The sequence below is a fragment of the Saccopteryx bilineata genome, chromosome 10, assembly GCF_036850765.1.
Source record: "Saccopteryx bilineata isolate mSacBil1 chromosome 10, mSacBil1_pri_phased_curated, whole genome shotgun sequence".
Classification (NCBI taxonomy): Eukaryota; Metazoa; Chordata; class Mammalia; order Chiroptera; family Emballonuridae; genus Saccopteryx; species Saccopteryx bilineata.
Genome location: NC_089499.1, coordinates 62,081,186 through 62,097,564, shown reverse-complemented (window position 1 = coordinate 62,097,564; position 16,379 = coordinate 62,081,186). Strand labels below are relative to the sequence as shown.

At 42.7% G+C, this 16,379-nt stretch overlaps 1 protein-coding gene across 3 annotated transcripts in view; it reads left to right on the top strand.

The window, feature by feature from the left end:
- The window catches only part of IL17RD (interleukin 17 receptor D), a 64,998-nt gene that overhangs the window by 43,428 nt on the left and 5,191 nt on the right, over positions 1–16,379 (top strand). The window contains exons 2-11 of one of the 3 annotated variants that reach the window (XM_066244526.1): positions 236–293; positions 5,294–5,419; positions 8,501–8,619; positions 9,153–9,273; positions 11,637–11,681; positions 11,774–11,925; positions 13,379–13,444; positions 14,400–14,454; positions 14,940–15,050; positions 15,823–15,986. In XM_066244526.1, the coding sequence (XP_066100623.1) occupies positions 236–293; positions 5,294–5,419; positions 8,501–8,619; positions 9,153–9,273; positions 11,637–11,681; positions 11,774–11,925; positions 13,379–13,444; positions 14,400–14,454; positions 14,940–15,050; positions 15,823–15,986 (1,017 nt within the window). Of the gene's footprint in view, positions 1–235; positions 294–5,293; positions 5,420–8,500; positions 8,620–9,152; positions 9,274–11,636; positions 11,682–11,773; positions 11,926–13,378; positions 13,445–14,399; positions 14,455–14,939; positions 15,051–15,801; positions 15,987–16,379 lie in introns of all 3 variants that reach the window. The other 2 variants (XM_066244525.1, XM_066244527.1) reach the window with 2 other exon arrangements.

The following is a 16,379-nucleotide window of genomic DNA, read 5'->3' as shown; positions in this document are numbered from 1 at the left end:
CTTAGGGGAAGTGAGTGCTCTTGGTCCCTGTGGCCTGGCAGTTAAGAATCTCCTGGGCTGGAGGGAGTGTTGCTGCCAGAGGGGCACTGTGCGGCTGGGAAGAGTGAGGGTGTTGCTCAGTGATTGGCATGACCCTGCGTCTCTGCAGTCATGTGTGGGTTTTGATTCCATGGGGATCTGTGCTAGAAACAAAAATTGGCTTCATTCCTCATCTTGTTTTCTTGTTTTCCCACAGGGAGTGGGGCCAGCTAGCAGAAATAGTGGGCTGCACAACATCACCTTCAGATATGACAGTAAGTAACTGGCTTGACCTCTGAAGAATGGAGCCCTTTGAGTGATCTAAAGCTTACAGTTATGCTTATTCAAGGACACTGCAGGTCCTGGGGTTAAGGAATTTTCTGAACCTGCTCAGGTTTGTCAACAGCTAAAGCGGCTCAATCTCAATTAAGCCACTCAAAAATTGGGGGCAGGTCAGGAGTCCTCTGTAGTGTTTAGAGAAGTTGTGTATTGAGACCTCCCCTGATTTTTTCAGGATATAGCCATGTCCCTAAAATGCAGCTGTGGCCTGGTAGCTCAGTTGATTAGAGCACTGTCCTACTATGCCGAGGTTTTGGGTTAGATCCCTGGTCAGGGCACATACAAGAATCAACAATGAATGCATAAATGGGTGGAATAACAAATCAATGTTTCCCTCTCTCTCTCTCCTCCCCCTCCTTCCCTTCCTTTATCTCTTCCTCTAAGTCAAAAAAAAAAAGCAAAGCAAATGCAGCAGGGGACACATGAGCAAAGCTACCCAACTGCAGTATGCTAGGGAGTAGTGGGGACTGTGGCATACTAGATAGCCAAGTCTGGTCAGGCTCCTCCATTCCAGCTGGGTTGTGGCCTTGAGGAATTCCCCTTGAGAATAGCCAGAAGTGGTTTCCAAGAAGAGTAGGAGATTTGCATTTTTAGTATGAACATTTTTTTATACTGGCAGTTACTTAAAATGTTTCAGAAACACAAAGTGGGCCAAGTGAGTCTGTGTTCCAGATTGGACCGGGGCCTTTGGTTGGCTATCTCTGCCTCGGGCCTGGCTCCAACCCAGGGTTCGCACTTAGTATCTGTGAACTGTGGCAGGTGATTTGACTTCTCCAAGCCTCAGTTTTCTCACTCTAAAAAAAAAAACGATTTCTTCCTCAGCATCATTTTTTTTTGCATATGACTATAGTAGTTTAATGTATGTAAAGTACAAAAGTAAGCAAAACCAATCTAAGGTGTTTCTCAGCATCATTTTGAGGCTTCAAAAAGGTAATGCTTATAACTGCTCACCTTGGTAGCTGGCGCACTCAGTGATTAATATCTATTAGTGATAGAAGTTATTCCAATTGAGGTTGGACTACATGCACCTTTTTGGCCCTTTCTCTCAAGGCTATATGACTTTTTCTGGATGAATTATTTTTAAGGGCAAGGTAGGGTCCTTTTTCTGATTAAGTACATTATAACCCCATCTTGTACTTGCATGGCCCAGAAGGTATTTATATGGAATTGTGAGCATTTTTGCCTTATGAACCATAATTTATGAGAAAGATGACAAGAAAGAACTTGACTCCTATTTGATTCATCTCTTCAAGAGGGTGATAAGTCTGTATACTAAATAAGGGTGTAGGTCACATGAGGTCTCCAGAATGATCATTATTAAAGCAAGGTTTTCCAGGTGGTGTATCCAATCTAAGAATTTTAAGATACAAGTATCTATGTCAAATTCATGCCCACAGTTGCTGACATGGGTACTTGAAGTTAACCAATGAGGACTTCCATATGAAACAGTCATTTCATGTTAGCAATGTGTGCATGTTCTTGGTAAATGCTGTGAGTCTAATGAAAGATTTACAAGTCCATGATACCTAATTCAGCTAAGTAAAGACATGTGTAAGGGATCTTTCTTTGAGTTAGAAGGTTAATTTCTAATGTATGTTCTTGGTCCTGGCAGATCTTGTATTACATTCAAGAGTTCAAAACTTTCTGGTCAGTTGCAAACAAGTATTTGCCCCTCTAATCTAATATGGGGGTTTGTGAAAGAGGCTCTATATCTGTAGACTTTAAAAGTATCTAAAAGTATCTTATTGTTTTCTTCATGGGACCTGATATTGGGCCCGTATGCCAGTGCCTATCTTTTAGTCATTATTTCTTTCCAGTTCTTCAGCATTTAATTAGAATTTAATTTGTAACTCAGCTTGACTTTTGAGACATCTGAAGTTCAGTTGCATTTGGCAAAATGTCATTTGGGCATAATTTTTTTGTAACCAAAATCCAAAACGTTAGAGTTGCTGATAATTGGATCCAGGCTGTGCAAAGTGCATTCGTTGTTTTCCACTGAGAAAGATATTTCTCTCTTTCACAAGAAAGTTCCTGTTACTGCTTAGTTAACTAGTTTCTAGTTCTGTTTGAAATAGCTAAGAACCAATTACCAAAAGTATTAAACTACAAAATCTTATTTTTCTATTCCTTTGCCATTTAATGTTACAAAGAAAGAAAATATCTTGCCGTTAAGTCAGAACCAAATTTCACGGGTCTCTGTGCCTCCTTTCACATTGCATTTCTCATTTCTTCTTTGGGCTCTGAGAAGGTCCTGCCTGAGTAGGTTGTAATACATTTTCTTAATTCTTAGACTTTTTATTTGCATAATTGTATTTACAGAAAGCCGGAGAGTGCTAATTTCGGCACTAGGAATGAACAACAACAACAAAACCCCATGATTTTCTCTTTTCTTAGAGCTGTTGAAACGGAAGGTTTCTGTTTCATTGTAGACCGCCATAAATGAAAATGCTTGAACTTGACAACTGCGATGGGGTTTTGTTGTTTTCATATTGGGAAGCTGGGTTCGGCCAGGATTTTTCAGGCTGAATACTTCTGACTCAGAACTCATTTGAGTCATAAGCTCTGCTCTGGGGATGAAGTGGCGAAAGCGCTGCACAAGCACCTGAGGTTGCCATCTGTACTGGCTCTGGGCTGGCCAGCGGTGGGATCCTATGCCACCCAGCTGACCTCTCTAGGATGCAGTTTCCTCACTTATACAATGTGGATATTAAGCTAGGTGTTAAAATATTCTTTTCTATTCTAAGATTGCCTCCTACATTCCGAGAACACATGTTGAGTGCTTTGAGAGTGAATTTTTTTATCAGAAATTCAGTTTTATTAATTATTAACATCTTTTCAGAAGAAGTAATATTGAAATGTACAGGTAGTTGTTTTTGAAACAGATGGGAGTATACGTAATGTGGTCAGGCAAGAAAGTGGGACACAGAGCAGGGTGGAGGATGGAGTTTTACCGTGGAGGGGAGCATGTAGTGTACGGGTGTTGTATTTTAATAAGAAAACTTAAGAGAAGGAATATCATGTGCATGTTAAAAGGCTTTCCATTAGCAATTACTTATGTGTGGTGGGAGATTCTGGGAGACTTTAATATTTTTCTAATATTCTCTTTTAAATTTTTGAATATCCAGTGATCATTTTTAGTCATAAAATGGCAGATGTGCAGTATGGCTTTTTGGGGAGGGGGCATGACTCACCAGGTTTCTTAGAAAACACCTTTGACTGCTTCGCCTCAAAGGAAAGTACTCTGAATTCAGAGGGGTGACAGGTGGGTTGATGGGATTGAAGACCTTTTGCAGCAAATACTAAAGAGGGTTTTTAAGTTTAATCCCTGAGAGAGAAATGGAGATGAAACAGCATAAGAATTATGAGTCGGTATCTGCCAGGGGTGGGTGGTTGGTGGTCCTCCCTGCAGGAGTGGCTGGAAGGGCCTGTGGCTATTCACAGAAATTCCAGCTGGAGTCTGGCTAGAAGCTCCTGGCAGCTTTTTAGGATCTTGCAGACCCTAAAGGTGTATTTAGCAAAACCAGGTGGCACAGCTGTTTGCATAGTTGTGGTTGCATTGACAGGTGTCAGTGAGCGATTTCCGGAGACAAAATCAAAGAATTGGGGCTTTTTTGTTTTTCAGCAATGCAGACTCTGGATTTAGTGGATGTTGTGGATGTCTTTGATGACACATGATGTTTGGGAACAAAGGTTTTACCTTTGCCGATGCTAGTTAACATTTATTTTTATTTATTTTTTTTATTTTATTTTTTTTCATTTTTTCTGAAGCTGGAAACAGGGAGAGACAGTCAGACAGACTCCCGCATGTGCCCGACCAGGATCCACCCAGCACGCCCACCATGGGGCGACGCTCTGCCCACCAGGGGGCGATGCTCTGCCCATCCTGGGCGTTGCCATGTTGCGACCAGAGCCACTCTAGCGCCTGAGGCAGAGGCCATAGAGCCATCCCCAGCACCCGGCCATCTTTGCTCCAATGGAGCCTTGGCTGCGGGAGGGTAAGAGAGAGACAGAGAGGAAAGCGCGGCGGAGGGGTGGAGAAGCAAATGGGCGCTTCTCCTATGTGCCCTGGCCGGGAATCGAACCCGGGTCCTCCGCACGCTAGGCCGACGCTCTACCGCTGAGCCAACCGGCTTGGGCTAGTTAACATTTAAAGGTGCTTTGCTTATCACTAAGTCAGTCAGTATCTTTACAGCTATTAATTGGATTGTTTAACAGTCTTCACTCTCCCATGAATTCACATCCTCATTTTCTTTTCCCCAGACAACTTGCCCTCTAGGTTTCTTCTGAAAATAAGCAAACCCAGATTGTTTAGCCATTGTTTTGTTTCAAATCACTCTCTAATGCTGAAAACTGATTGAATTGAGGTAAATAATTATTGATTTGGATAAAATGTTATAATAGTAAAAAAACTTCATGCCACATACACACACAAACTCTAGCCCATATAAAATCCTTCTAACACTGTCCTGAAATTTAACTTAAGGTGTGGGTGATAGTGGTGCAATAAATAAGTCCCACTTCAGCATCTTATAATTTTCCAAACAGTCAACTTTTGATGTTGTATTTATGCTTTTGAGGCACACAGAATGGATTTAGTCACCTGCAGACATGCTGTGTGTAATTTGAGAAGATGAACTTGGAAATAAAAAATAAAATTTAATTTTTTCATTGATTTGAGAGAGAGAGAGAGAGAAGAAGAAGAAGAAGAAGAAGAAGCGAGGGGGGAGAAAGGATAGAAGAGAGAGAGGGAGAAGTATCAACTTGTTATACTTAGTTCCATTTAGTTGTGAGCTCATTGCGTCTCGTGTGTGCCTGACCAGGGGTTGAACCCACGACCTCTGGTGCGCCAGCCCGACGCTTTATCCACTGAACCATCTAGCCAGGGCCAAAAAAATAAAAATTTAAATGTGACTGTTCTTGTTCTCCAACTCTCTAGACTGTACCACATACTTGAACCCAGTGGGGAAGCACGTGATTGCTGATGCCCAGAACATCACCATCAGCCAGTACGCTTGCCATGACCAAGTGGCAGTGACTGTTCTTTGGTCCGCAGGGACCCTTGGTAAGTGGTCAAAATGGAGGCTATGGTGGCTTGGGTGGGTAGTGCCTGGTGCAAGGGTCCCAGACCTGATGGCTTCCAGAGGGGTAGGCAGGTCTTGACACGAGAGTAATTTTGGTTAGCTTGGGCACAGATATGCTTCCTCTTTTCATGCATGCATATGCTGGGCGTGCTCACCGCTTGATGCTGTGCCTTGTAGCTTGTCTTTTGTTCCCTCAGCTGTTATTGAGAGAGATGTGGGTTTAAAAAAGACTAGTGTGTGGATGATAAATGGTACAGGCCTTGCTTGGCCTCTGTGTCTCTGCCATCATGGGAGGATGGGTGGCCCCTCCAAGGACCTGAAGCTTTGGCAGCCAGCATGAATGGAGTCTAGCCCACACAGAGATCTGCGGGCCCAACACTGGCACATTTTGTTGAGTTTTCAGGAAAAATCCCAGTTTTCGTGAGAAACCATGAAATCAACAATTTTAAATGCTGGCAACTAACTGAATTTTTAATTAAACCGTGTGGGCTGAAAAAAACCTAAAACAAAGAAAGACAAAAAGCAAAACCATGTTATGCAGCCAGATTTAGGTGAGGACCATGTTTGCCTGTCCTCTTTAATGAACTGGTGATGCATAGGAGATGGTGGGATAGTGAGTGTGGGGCATGGGAAGGGCCTGTTTCTTCAACTGGCCCTGGGGTTGAACCCAGAATCACGAGAGGCCTTCAGACCTCACTGAACCCAGCTTTCCCATCTGTAAAGTACCTCTTGGTTTGTTGCAAACATTAGACACACACACACACACACACACGCTACATAGTCAGAGAGCTTTTAAAAAACTGTGGCTATAATTATCACCAGAACCTGGTCCTGTGACACTGCCACCCAATCTTAGAATTAAAAAAATATCTAGCCAAGGAAAAGTAAAATAAAGTTTGAATTTTTAAATCTAAATGGGATAAATCTCAGAAGGACCTGATTGCAGGCGAGGTGAGTGCAGAGCAAGGGAGGATGAATGAGTCCGTGGGCTTGGTTCATTTATTCATGTAAATACTGCTGGGTCTGAACCCAGTGGGTTTCCAAAAATAACATTATCTTAACATTTAAAGATACAAACATTCTCTGTGGATAAAAGGGAAGTGGGAGTTCCATGTAAGGCGAAGTGGCTGAGGGATGGCCTGATGCATTGCAGGCCCCTTCTGTAGAATGAGAGTAAGAGATGTGAGCTGGTGGTATGAGAACCAGCTTGTGGAAAAGGGAGGCGGGAAGTTGTGCTTTACCTGCACGATGATTTTGCAGGGGGGAAGTGGGAGGGTGTGCCTGGGCATGGTCTGTCAGTTTCTGTCAGACTTTATCAAGGAAGCTTCTTGGTAGCCAGAAAAGCATATGGGTTAAGTGCATTTTGGGTTTGAATCCCACCTCTGCCATATAATTTCTCTATGATGCTGGGCAAGTCATTTAGTATCTCTGTACTTCAGTTTCTCCAAAAACAAAATGGTGTACTACTACTTTCTTTCTATGGTTGTTAGGATTTAATGACTTAAGTGATGGGAAGGGGTAAATCAGTTCCTTTATGGGACACTGCCTTATAAAATTGCTAAACATTATGTAAGTACAGGGTGCTACTAGTATTGTGATAAAGGTGTTACTGTGATTTCAGATTTACATTTGCTGCCCCCCACCCCCACCCCATCCACACTTGGTTAGTGGGTTTTCAGGCAGGTCTTTTAAAAATAAGGACTCACCCACTCCTACCCCAGCTGATGAATTTTTATGTTATTGAAATATATGATCTTTAATTATTTTAATCATATGACTTTTGTTAAAACAGTAGTTCTGGGAGCATTGCATGAATTAGATATTAGTATAAATAATAAGAATTTTTAAAAAAATTGCAGGAGGTGGGGGCAAAATCTCAAAAAGCAAGTTCTTGTGAGATGTACTAAATACTATAGTTGCTGGATCCTGTCAGCATGATTGAATCTCAGGCTGTTGGTCAGCTGACTATCACCCCCACAGGAAGCACTGTGGCTAAAAAACAGCAGTCTCTACCTCAGATCCCCTAAAACGGGGAGCTCTACTTGTAGCTCCTTTGCCCTGCCCATCATAAACTGTGTGTTCTTCATCAAATAGTTACAGGTTTGGAGAACCTATCAGAGAAAAAGATTTCCCTGGTCTTTGCCATCCAGAATTTTCCCACCTGGTTAATTGCATCCTGTGTAATTACTTTGGCCCTAGGAGGGAAAGGGTCTAATGTTCAGAAAGAATTTGAGATCGATACCATGCCAATTGAGGCCGGCTTTCGGGATCTCCAGCTGCCGTTGGACCACTCCAGTCTCCATGGGATACAGAGCCCTAGTACTGGCTCTTGTGGACATCAGAGCTTAATCCTTTTGAAAGCATCTAGTCCGGCGTGCAGCAGGGGAGAAGCTCAGGTGGCGGGAGGCTGGGCCTGTGCCTTTCAGTGGCACGGTGGGGTCCTGGGGCCTCTGAGTGCTGTGTGCAGAGCACACATTGGGCAGCTTTTGGGTGTCTGCCTTTCAGGCACGATTAGGGCAAGAACCACTTTGTAAATCACACAAGCATTCTCCTAAACCATTTAATCTCAAACCCAGGGGCCTGTTGGATGCAGGCTGGGAATTTTTTATGTTGCTCACTGAAACATGCCAGCAAATAGAGTACTAAAACTTAAAGTGCAAACATGGTTTGGAGAGAGTCCCTAGTCAGTATGGGGAATTTTCAGTGGGATACACCCTGTTTAATGACCTAGAAATTATGTATTCCACTTCCACTGCAGACTTTTTATTATCAATTGTGATGTGAGTCTAAATATTTGAACCCTAATGTCACAGAGGCAATGGGCATTCGTGCAATGGCTAGGTGGTTTAGAGATTAATTTGTGACGACGTGATGGAGAAAATCACCGGCCTGTACCAGAGGAATGCAGATATGTTTTTCCTTTCTGTAAGCTCGTGTTCTGGCCAAAGTAAGAATTCTTGAACTCCGCTGTATAGGTAGAGGAGACGACAATCTTGGAGGAAGGAAAGGGTGTTTGAAAGTAGTTAGGTCCACTTTTAATAAAAGCATTTTGCTTTGCATAGGCATTGAATTCCTAAAAGGATTTCGAGTAATACTGGAGGAGCTGAAGTCAGAGGGAAGACAGTGCCAGCAACTGATTCTAAAGGACCCAAAGCAGCTCAACGGTAGCTTCAAAAGAACTGTAAGTCACACGTGGGGACTGTGCTCCTGCAGACACACCATTGCTCCCGGGGTCTGAAGGGTCTATTCAAAGTCTGTGAAACGGGAGGAGGGGCTGTGCGGTCTACCCCACCTGCCAAGGTGGGCAGGGATGGCGGCAGCATTGCCAGCCTGCTCCACACTCCTTGAGAAACTCTCCAGCGCCGCTCGCTGGTAAGCTCGTCTCGGGTCACACGCTGGAGCAGCCATCCTGGAAGCTGACTTTGTGCTCTCAGGAGTGCATGTAGGCTCCTTCCCACCATCTTCGAAGTTCAGTGTTAACAAGTTCTGACTTCCTTGCCAAAGAACAGACAGCATTGTTGATCTTCATTTTCAGTGAGGGATCCAAACTAAACTTGGTCAGAAAATAGGCCTGACTTCTCCTTCCCTGAGACACATCCCCCAGCTCTGGAACTGTGTCTGGGTGACAGTCAGGGAGGACTTGAAGCTCTCTTGGGCAGGTGGAAGGATGGGTAATTTCTTCAGGACATTACATGTGTTTTTGTTCCCTTTTAGGGAATGGAATCTCAACCTTTCCTGAATATGAAGTTTGAGACGGATTACTTTGTAAAGATTGTCCCTTTTCCTTCCATTAAAAATGAAAGCAATTATCACCCTTTCTTTTTCAGAACCCGAGGTGAGTATGGCCTTTTCTGCCTGGTTCCCATGGTGAGACCTCTGCTTTTAATTTTTAACGGATATGTGTTCAAGAGCCCACCAATATGGGCGTGAAACCAGCATGATGAAGAGAAGAGCAACCAGAAAAGCAACATTTAGAATTAAGATTTGGCCCAGGAAGCATTACTCTGACCAGCCTCACCCATTCCTGGTTTGTTCTAGAATAGACATGATGGTTGATTTTTGTAGAGGGTGCTGTTAGTCATATATTAAAACCATTTGATTAAAGAAATTAGAATATAAAGTACAAGTTGAATGGGGTGTGTGATTGCCTGTCAGTTTTAGGATTAGATTAAGAAAATTAGGCAGTATTCCTGAGATCAACTCTTCCTAGAAATTTATTTACACTTTCTATTTATTTTGTTAGCATATATGTGCCAGACCCCCATGACGACAATGAAAAGAATTTAATTTCACCATCTCAGTAATTAGATGTAGACTCACACATAGAGAGGTCAGAGGGCTTTTCTGGAGTTGGGATTTGAACCCCAGGAGTCTGACCGTGGCTCCACACTCACACCATTACCGTACTGGGTTCTCTTTGCTGCCTGGCTCTCCTTTTCCATTGGCTGTGCACACGCTCTCTTTCCTCTTCCTGAATCGCTACACCCAGCTCTGATGCCCAGGCACCCAGAGAGGCTGCAGCCCTTCTCTCTTCGCCTTCCTGGTTAGTCTTTCTGTCTGGCATTCCAGGCCTTGGATGGTAAGTGGTCAGTAGGATCTGACATCCCCTCTTGGTCTGGTTGCTGTCCCTCCTCCTCTGTGATGTTTTTTTGTTGTTTTTGTTTGTTTGTTTGTTTACAGAGACAGAGAGTCAGAGAGAGGGATAGACAGGGACAGATAGGAACGGATAGATGAGAAGCATCAATCATTAGTTTTTTGTTGCATTGCGACACCTTAGTTGTTCATTGATTTCTTTCTCATATGTGCCTTGACCACGGGCCTTCAGTAGACTGAGTAACCCCTTGCTCGAGCCAGTGACCTTGGATCCAAGCTGGTGAGCTTTTGCTCAAACCAGAAGAGCCTGCGCTCCAGCTGGCGACCTCGGGGTCTTGAACCTGGGTCCTCGGCATCCCAGTCCGACACTCTATCCACTGCGCCACCGCCTGGTCAGGCCCTCTGTGATGTTTTTATTCTCACCTCCAACCTTCATCAGTGTTTCTCTTTGTAGTCTTCTTAATCTGGTTATTTCTTTTATTTCTTCCTTTTTTAAAAAACTGGTTGTTTTCTATGCAGGCAAGTTATTTTATAACAGTTGGTCTCATTTTCTTAAATAAGATTCCACAGGGAAAAGACCATTAGCATTTAACAATATATTTTGATGCCATACACATAACAACCAGACAAAAGATTCTAAGCATGTATTCATGAAAAGCTTGCCTACTTCAAACCTAGTGAGTCTGTCTGGGTGTCAGGCGGAGGCAAGAGATGCATTTATCACTGTTTCAAGGCAGTGACCTTGAAGCTGCCTTTGGTTTTCTGGAATTGTATGGACATTTTCCAGAGGGTTCTCCCTGGGTTAGCAACATGGTATATTGAACTGGCTGTTTGACCTCTCTCATTGTGTTTTTACCGCATTGACTCATGTTTCAAAGCTACTGGCTTTGGTGCCTGGTTTTCAGCTTTGGTGCTACTCCTTATTTGATGACTGATGTCATTTTTAGATCCATCAAAAATATAAAAAAAATGTTGTGGTTTTTAAAAAAATTTATTGATTTTAGGGGGGGGGAGAAAGAAATGTCTATTTGTTGTTTCACTTAGTTATGGTTTCATTGGCTGACTCTTGTATGTGCCCTGACGGGAGGTTGAACCCGCAATCTTGGCGTTTTGGGACAACACTTTAACCAACTGGACTACCTGGCCAGGGCCACAAGGATTTTAAATTAGAATGCTAGTGAAGGCTAAAATAACCCTGAGGCAGTTAACCAGCTCACTCCAATCTTCTGTGTCTGAACAACTCGCAGTGGGACGGGCCAGCATCATTTCCGTTCACAGCTAAATCAGCCTCCATGTGGTAGCAGAATGAATTCAGTCCTGCTACCCTTGGCTGCTGGCCTTGAAACTATGTAATGCTTGACAAGCTTTTGAAATCTGGGTGACTTTATACTGTTTCCATTTATTTGGCATAAAATGAACTGCATTAAAATTTTTTTACAACTTCAGTTTTCATAAGAAACAACTGCACTATACTGAAAATCATTGTTGATGTATTTTATACTTTTCCTAATGGCACCCAGTGCTAGATATTTACATTTTATTTAATTGTTGAACAAGAAAATGTCAAACTGTCCTATAACCAAAAATATACATCTCTCTTAATAGCCTGTGACCTGTTGTTACAGCCGGACAACCTGGCCTGTAAACCCTGTAAGTATAGCTGTCCTTAAGTTAAAGTGTTGCCACCCCTGGTGGTGGCAGGCGTCCTCGGGGTGCTCACTCTGGGTGCTTCCTCTCCCCAGTCTGGAAGCCTCGGAACCTGAATATCACCCAGCAGGGTTCGGATATGCAGGTGTCCTTTGACCACGCACCACACACCTTTGGCTTCCGTTTCTTCTATCTTCATTACAAGCTCAAGCATGAGGGACCCTTCAAGAGAAAGACCTGTAAACAGGTGAGTCACAAGGTGGACATAAAGGAACACTACATGTTTTTTTTTTTATTTTATTTTATTTTATTTTATTTTATTTTATTTTATTTTATTAGGTGAGTGGAAGGGAGATAGTGACAGACCCCTGTATGCACCCGAGCCAGGGTCCATCTAGCAACCCCTGTCTGGGGCCAATGCTTGAATTAGCCAAGCTGTCCTCAGTACCTGGGGCCAATGCTAAAACCAGTCAAGCCACTTCTGTGAGAGGGGAAGAGGTACAGAAGGGGGAGAGGGAGGAGAAGAGAAGCAGATGGTTGCTTTTCATGTGTGATCTGAGCAGAGATTGAACCTGAAACATCTGCACGCCAGGCCGACACTCTATCCACTGAGCCAAGTGACCAGGGCTAGAACACTACATGTTTTAAAGTAACCACTCAGGCCCAGGAATTGGATGGTTCAGCGTGAGCATTAGGTATTGCTGACTCTCAGCAGTCAGTAGATATTCCAGAATATTATCACTGGTATGCCTCAAGCCATCCTGGGGTCACTCCTCACTCCCCAATTATCTACACCTCAGCTACCCAGGTGGTAATGTAGCCTGGTAAAATTTTTACCAAGTAACCAAAATAATTACGTATTTCTAGTTCTTCTATATTTCAGACACTAATCAGATGCTCACTGTGTGGCAGTCACCAAGCTTTTTGCTCATTGAATCCTTACAACCTTATGAAACAGGCCACTGTCACTCCCACTTTACAGATGGGAACTTGAGACTCAGGGAGGTCATCTGACTTGTTCAAGGTCACAGAGCTAGGAAATGGAAGAAAAGAACTCCATGTAGGAGCCACATCACTAGCATTTCAGTGGCTACTGATTTTACACATAGGCCAAGGTTAAGTAGAAACTCAGTAACCACGTTCTGAAACTGGAGGCTGTCAGAGGGAGTGGGAAACATTTTATCGAAGTTCACAGGACTGTTAGATCACCCCCCTGGAGCATCAGAAAGGTTTTCAGTGGTGGTGGAAGACGCCAGCGTCTTGTTGGACATGCTCCTGTGTGTGTTGAGTTTTGCTTTCTTGCTAGATCTCACTGTTCATTGACCTTCTTTGACCTTATTTATGCTCAAGTTAAAATTGTATCAAATAAACACAAACAGAGACAAGTAATTTCTTTCCTCACTCTTTTATTAAGTAAAGGTTATTCTAACCACATAGTTTCCTTGTTTTCAAATCAAATATTCCTGCTGAGAGCTCCACCATCTAGGTGTACAATGACAGCAGTCCCAGGCTCTCCTGGGCCTTTTATCAAAATGAGGTTCAGAGAAGGTGGCAGATAAATACAGTTGCTTTTTTAATCTGATTGATGTGTTCTGAAAACATGTTTGAGACTGGTGGCAAATCTTTAATTCTGGAGGAAGAGAGAAGTCCCGGTGACCTTTATCCAAGAAGCAAGTTTTTAAAGTATTATTTCTTTGCAGGAGCAAAATACAGAAACAACCAGCTGCCTCCTTCAAAATGTATCTCCAGGGGATTATATAATTGAGGTATGTATAACTCAAGAAAGCCCTATTATTAATTCTACAGAATGAGTCCAGTTCATTTAGAATTATGTTTACAACACTAAAATATCAAGCCATTGAAGGTGTGCACAGTTATATTTTTACATGGTCCTTAACATGCTTTTAAAAAATATTATATGAAATTGATCTTTGATTTTTTAATTAAATATTTCAAATAAATATTTTTATTTAACCACAAAGTCCACATAACCATGATTTTAAATTTCTATTTGGTATTCCTTCTCCTTTACAAAGGTATATTTATAAAACTTTACCTTCTAAAACGTCTTGTTTTAGTAATAAAACAGCAAAGCAAAAGTTATGCCCAATACATGCACCTCTACTTCTCTAGGTTTCTGCTGACATTCTTCTGTATAAATTTACATGAGTTCTAAGCTCCACATAAAAAAAGCATGTAAATGATATATTTTTTCTTTTCTTTTTATAGATTTCTTTTCCAGTATCAAAAATTCTGCAAAACAGGAGTAAAAGAAAAATAGAAAAAGATATTAAAATTTTGTCCATAGCCTTCCTATTCAAAGACAACCAACATGTCTTAACATTTGGGTAGAAATACCTTGTTCTTGCATTACTCTGTAGCAATATGTGCTTTTGAACAGATACACCTTCTTAAAGCATTAATGGAGGCCCAGTAAGATCAGTGGTAAGATGCCATTTCCATTGAAAGTTGTTACAATGAGGAACTCACTAGCTAATTTCTTCAATGAATAAACAACCCTTAGCTTTTGAGTTGGTAGAGCAGAGATGTATCTGACCAATATGTTTGGTTTTGGCTTGTAAATGATTACAGGCAACCACTCTCCTTTCTCTCACTGCATTCTCCTTCCTCCTAACCCACACTGCCCCCAGATGACAAAAGAATGAAAGCTTTTGAGATGCTATTATTTAAAAAAATAATATAGCATCCTCTGTTTTGCAGTTGGTGGATGACACTAATATGACCAGAAAAGTGGTGCATTATGCCTTAAAGCCAGGTAAGAATTTTTTTTGTTTGAAATGTTGCCCCTGGACTGGAGTAGACTGGGTATCTGTACCTACCTAATGTTTCACAAAAACAAAACACAGCAAAACTAGTGCTCCTCTTTCTTAAAGGATGTTCCATCAAATCTGACTTTCCTCCACATAATGTGGATGCCTGGCGGATCAAAGCCAGTTGTGGGTATATTTCACTGGAACTAAATAAAGAGTTCCGTTGTCCTCAGAAGAAAAGTGGTGGTGGGAGGGAGAGATTTCTTTAGGCAAAATTCTCACTTGAAGGTACTTACAGTTAGTAGACTAACTGTTGAATTGTTTCTTCAGAATGAATCCTTTTTAAATTACCAAACCAGTACTAGAGAAAGGTGGTGGTCAAGGGGTCCTAGAACCTCTTATGTGGCTTATGCTGAAAAAGAAAAAAATATTTCTCTTTGAAGCTATCATGCTGCTTAAGTTTAAAAGGCTTCCCTTTGAAATTTCCCAGTGCATTCCCCATGGGCTGGGCCCATCAGAGCGGTGGCCATCACGGTGCCACTGGTCGTCATATCGGCATTTGCAACCCTCTTCACTGTGATGTGCCGCAAGAAGCAACACGGTATGTGTGACCCCCCAGAGGGGCAGGACACAAGGGCTTGGGCCCTCCAGCTGGGCATCGGGGAGGCCACACAGCTCCTGTAGTCAGTTTCCTGGCTACTATACTTCCTAGAATGAAAATGCTTGACTTTTAACCTCAGGAGCCACTATAAGGATAGGCATGCTTCTGTTCTCAAACTTGGGACAGTAAATTCAAAAGCATCAAAGTATGAGTACGGTTAAAGGTAGGGCTTGATCATTTATAAAAGTCAGGTATCAGGAGGGAACCTTCCGGGGAGTTGGAACTGTTCTGTATCGTTATTTGAGTGGCAGTTTACATAGGTTAGGTGTATACTTTGGATAAAATCTGAGATGTGTTCTTAAGATTTATGTATTTTACCTTTGTAAGTTGTACCTCAATAAAAGTGTTTTTAAAAAGTTGTGCTCTACCTGCACCAAGTGGTCCAGTAGGTGCACTTGGTTGCAAGACTGAGTTCTGGGTGCTCTCTGCTGACTAGGGTGGTCCTTAAAGTCTTCTTGGCTTGCTTAAGGTCACTTTTATGTGAAGAACAAATTTTGGCCATTTGTTGCTCCAGTGGATAAGTCAGCAACCCCTTCCCAGTGGTGACCAAAGAGGCTGGTGGAGTTGGGGAATTGGGAGTACTCTAGGTGGACATGTTACCTTTTGTGAAGATCACATCAGGTCCCTAGTTTTAGGGAACAGGACAAAGCATTGCTCATAGCTATCAATCCTATCTTCTTTTCCAATTTAGAAAATATATATTCACATTTAGATGAAGAGAGTTCTGAGTCCTCTACCTACACCACAACACTCCCCAGAGAGAGGCTCCGGCCCCGGCCAAAGGTCTTCCTCTGCTATTCCAGTAAAGATGGCCAGAATCACATGAACGTTGTCCAGTGTTTTGCCTACTTTCTCCAGGACTTCTGTGGTTGTGAGGTAAGGATTCTAAAATATCTTACCTTTGCTGGGCACATGCTCCACGCCCTCTCCTGGACACCTTGTCTTTGCTTCCAGGCCTCCTTTGGTGGTACCTGCCCTCCTGGCTTCCATACTGGGGTCAGCCTTGTATTCTTCTTTCAGTCTCTCCCACCCATCACCAGCACTAAATGTTTTCTGAGACTCAGTTCTAATCCTGACACATCCCTGCTCAGAAGCCTCGAGTGGTACTCACTTGGCCAGAAGTTGCATGGGGGTGGTGAGAAGGGCTGTGCCCTGGGAGCATCAAGTGGGGTGGGGAGAGGTGGGCGCTTGACACATCCTGGTGAGCATCGGAGGGTCAAAGCGAAAGGCAGATAGAGTATCAGGTTGGACCGTGCTTTGGGAGAGCTT